At 44.0% G+C, this 2007-nt stretch overlaps 1 protein-coding gene across 1 annotated transcript; it reads left to right on the top strand.

Annotated features, from left to right (window-relative positions):
* Positions 1-281: 281 nt before the first annotated feature.
* Positions 282-1668, top strand: LOC135393312 (uncharacterized). The gene is made up of 3 exons (XM_064623784.1): positions 282-387; positions 540-890; positions 1323-1668. The coding sequence occupies exons 1-3, from the start codon at positions 351-353 to the stop codon at positions 1568-1570; spliced, it is 636 nt and encodes a 211-aa protein (XP_064479854.1). The 5' UTR covers positions 282-350; the 3' UTR covers positions 1571-1668.
* The last annotated feature ends 339 nt before the right edge of the window (positions 1669-2007 follow it).

Genomic DNA, 2007 nt, shown 5'->3' with positions numbered 1-2007 from the left:
GGTATCAGGCAGTAATGGGAAATAACAGTAGACCTATACATATGTATAAAGTACGAGTAATAGCGACGGTTCAGCAAAAAGCTCGTCGTTAAACATCTATGGACATCTCCCTCAGCTGCAGTTCTGTGACTTGAGCTTGTGTCCTTCTGAACTTTTCGAGGGTTACATCTCAACTGATAAGAAAGCTTTTATATGCTCCCTAGATTACCACCAGTTGACGGGACCGCCTACAACTCACGGTTTCACAATATCAAGTGCTTTGAACTCATTTGAACTCAAGTTTGAACTTCAAAAAGACAAACTTTTCCTTCAAACAGATTTCCTCCCTGAGACAAACCCTAAGAGTGAAGATGCGTCTCGTACTGATCTTCGCCACTTGTATTGCTGGTAAGTGAATGACACGCAATCTCTAATTATTACATCACGTTTCAAAACCACCCGGACACATTCAACTCCTGCTTCTGAAATGCCAGCGAGGTCCCCTTTCCGAAAAGCATTGGATATGCTTCATATTTTAACCCTGCATGGTTGTCCCGCAGGTGCTCTTGCAGCGACCGTCGCTCCACAAGAGACGCCATTCGCGAAAAACCTCCGACAGGAGGTGAAGGCTCTTAATCTGGACCCTCTCTCTTTGCCCGATGTCGAGTTCAAGGTAAATGAGTCCAAAGGGACGAAGGTGAAGCTCACCCAGGGAAAAGTCGATGGACTGAGCGAGTTCGTCACTCCCTATGGTCTTTGTTTCCAACGCAACGAGGACCTGCTGTGTCACGTGACGTTCAACGGCCTTCGCGTCACGTACAAGGCTGAAGCTACTCAGCCAGAGAAAACCTTTGACGTCCAAGTGGACACGGCACATAGCTTGCTCCAAGTACTCCTCGGAAAAACCTCGGGTATAAACCTTTATGCACTCCTCATACGACGGCGAAACATGTTATCTCTCTCGTGTACGAATGCAATGTGGAGTTTCCTTGTCTATAGACCAGAATTGACTAATACCCCTGTTAGACAGGCAGTCCCTATATATATATACCCCATCCTCAGATAAACAGAAACTTATCTATTCAGCGTGTAGGCCGCGCTGTATTTATACGATATGGGGTATTGTGTAAACGAAAATATTGAACGGTTGCATCAGTGTGCAAATCCAGCCACTTCTATCTGTGTCTCGCAGATAACAACATTGTGTTCGTGGAGTGTGTGGACTGCCGAGTACTGTCCATGTGAATGTGTTTTCGAGTATATATCCTTTAGTCGGAGGCAATATGTCTGTTTAATTAAACTTACTAGGGAGGGAAGACTCTAATAGGCGTGTTCTTTTGCAGACGGAAAAACGGAACTGAAGAACGTCCGTGTTCAGGCTCTGCACCAGTACGTGAAGAAGCCAGTGGAGTTCGGCGACAGCAGGAAGGAGACCGTTCTCTTTGACGATGCACTCAAGGAGGCTCTGGTCGAGGTGCTCAAGAAGGTCACTGTCACAGGACCTTTCAAAGAAGCCCTGAAGAAGGCATTCGCACAAGAACCATTCCCAACGAATGAAGAAAACGTTAGCTTCACCATTGCTGTTCAGTGAAGTTATACTAGACATATGAAAGGTTAAAAGGACACAGGATGGCCTTCAAGCACTTCTAATGTTGCAAATAAATAAAACGAGTCCGATTCCACCTTTGACGCGGTGTTGTCTCGAGTCTATGTAATGAGAGGAAAGTCCCAAAACAATTTAAGTTTTTACCTTTTGGTCTTCGAGTCTTCTCACATGTTTTCCGTAGTCCTTAACATGCAGTCCTCCCAAGGCTGAATTTAATTATATATACTTCAGAGATGGGGAAGTTACTCGATAAAAGGAACTCGTCACCAGGTAAGTTACTGTGCAAACAATATAACTAAGTTACTAACAAAGTACCGGTAATGAAAATGAAGTTGAAGTTCCTAAGCTACATTGGAAAAGTAACGAGTTACTGTTACTTCCTACAATACATTTTGCTTCTTGATCTCTCTATAATTAATTCA

The sequence above is a fragment of the Ornithodoros turicata genome, chromosome 4 (assembly GCF_037126465.1).
Source record: "Ornithodoros turicata isolate Travis chromosome 4, ASM3712646v1, whole genome shotgun sequence".
In the NCBI taxonomy this organism is placed as follows: Eukaryota; Metazoa; Arthropoda; class Arachnida; order Ixodida; family Argasidae; genus Ornithodoros; species Ornithodoros turicata.
This window is presented reverse-complemented; position numbering and strand designations above follow the sequence as displayed.

Coding starts and splice junctions, on each gene's coding strand:
- LOC135393312 (XM_064623784.1), top strand. CDS start 351: ATGCGTCTCGTACTGATCTTCGCCACTTGTATTGCTG. Junction 388..539: donor CTTCGCCACTTGTATTGCTG/GTAAGTGAATGA, acceptor GTTGTCCCGCAG/GTGCTCTTGCAGCGACCGTC. Junction 891..1,322: donor ACTCCTCGGAAAAACCTCGG/GTATAAACCTTT, acceptor GTTCTTTTGCAG/ACGGAAAAACGGAACTGAAG.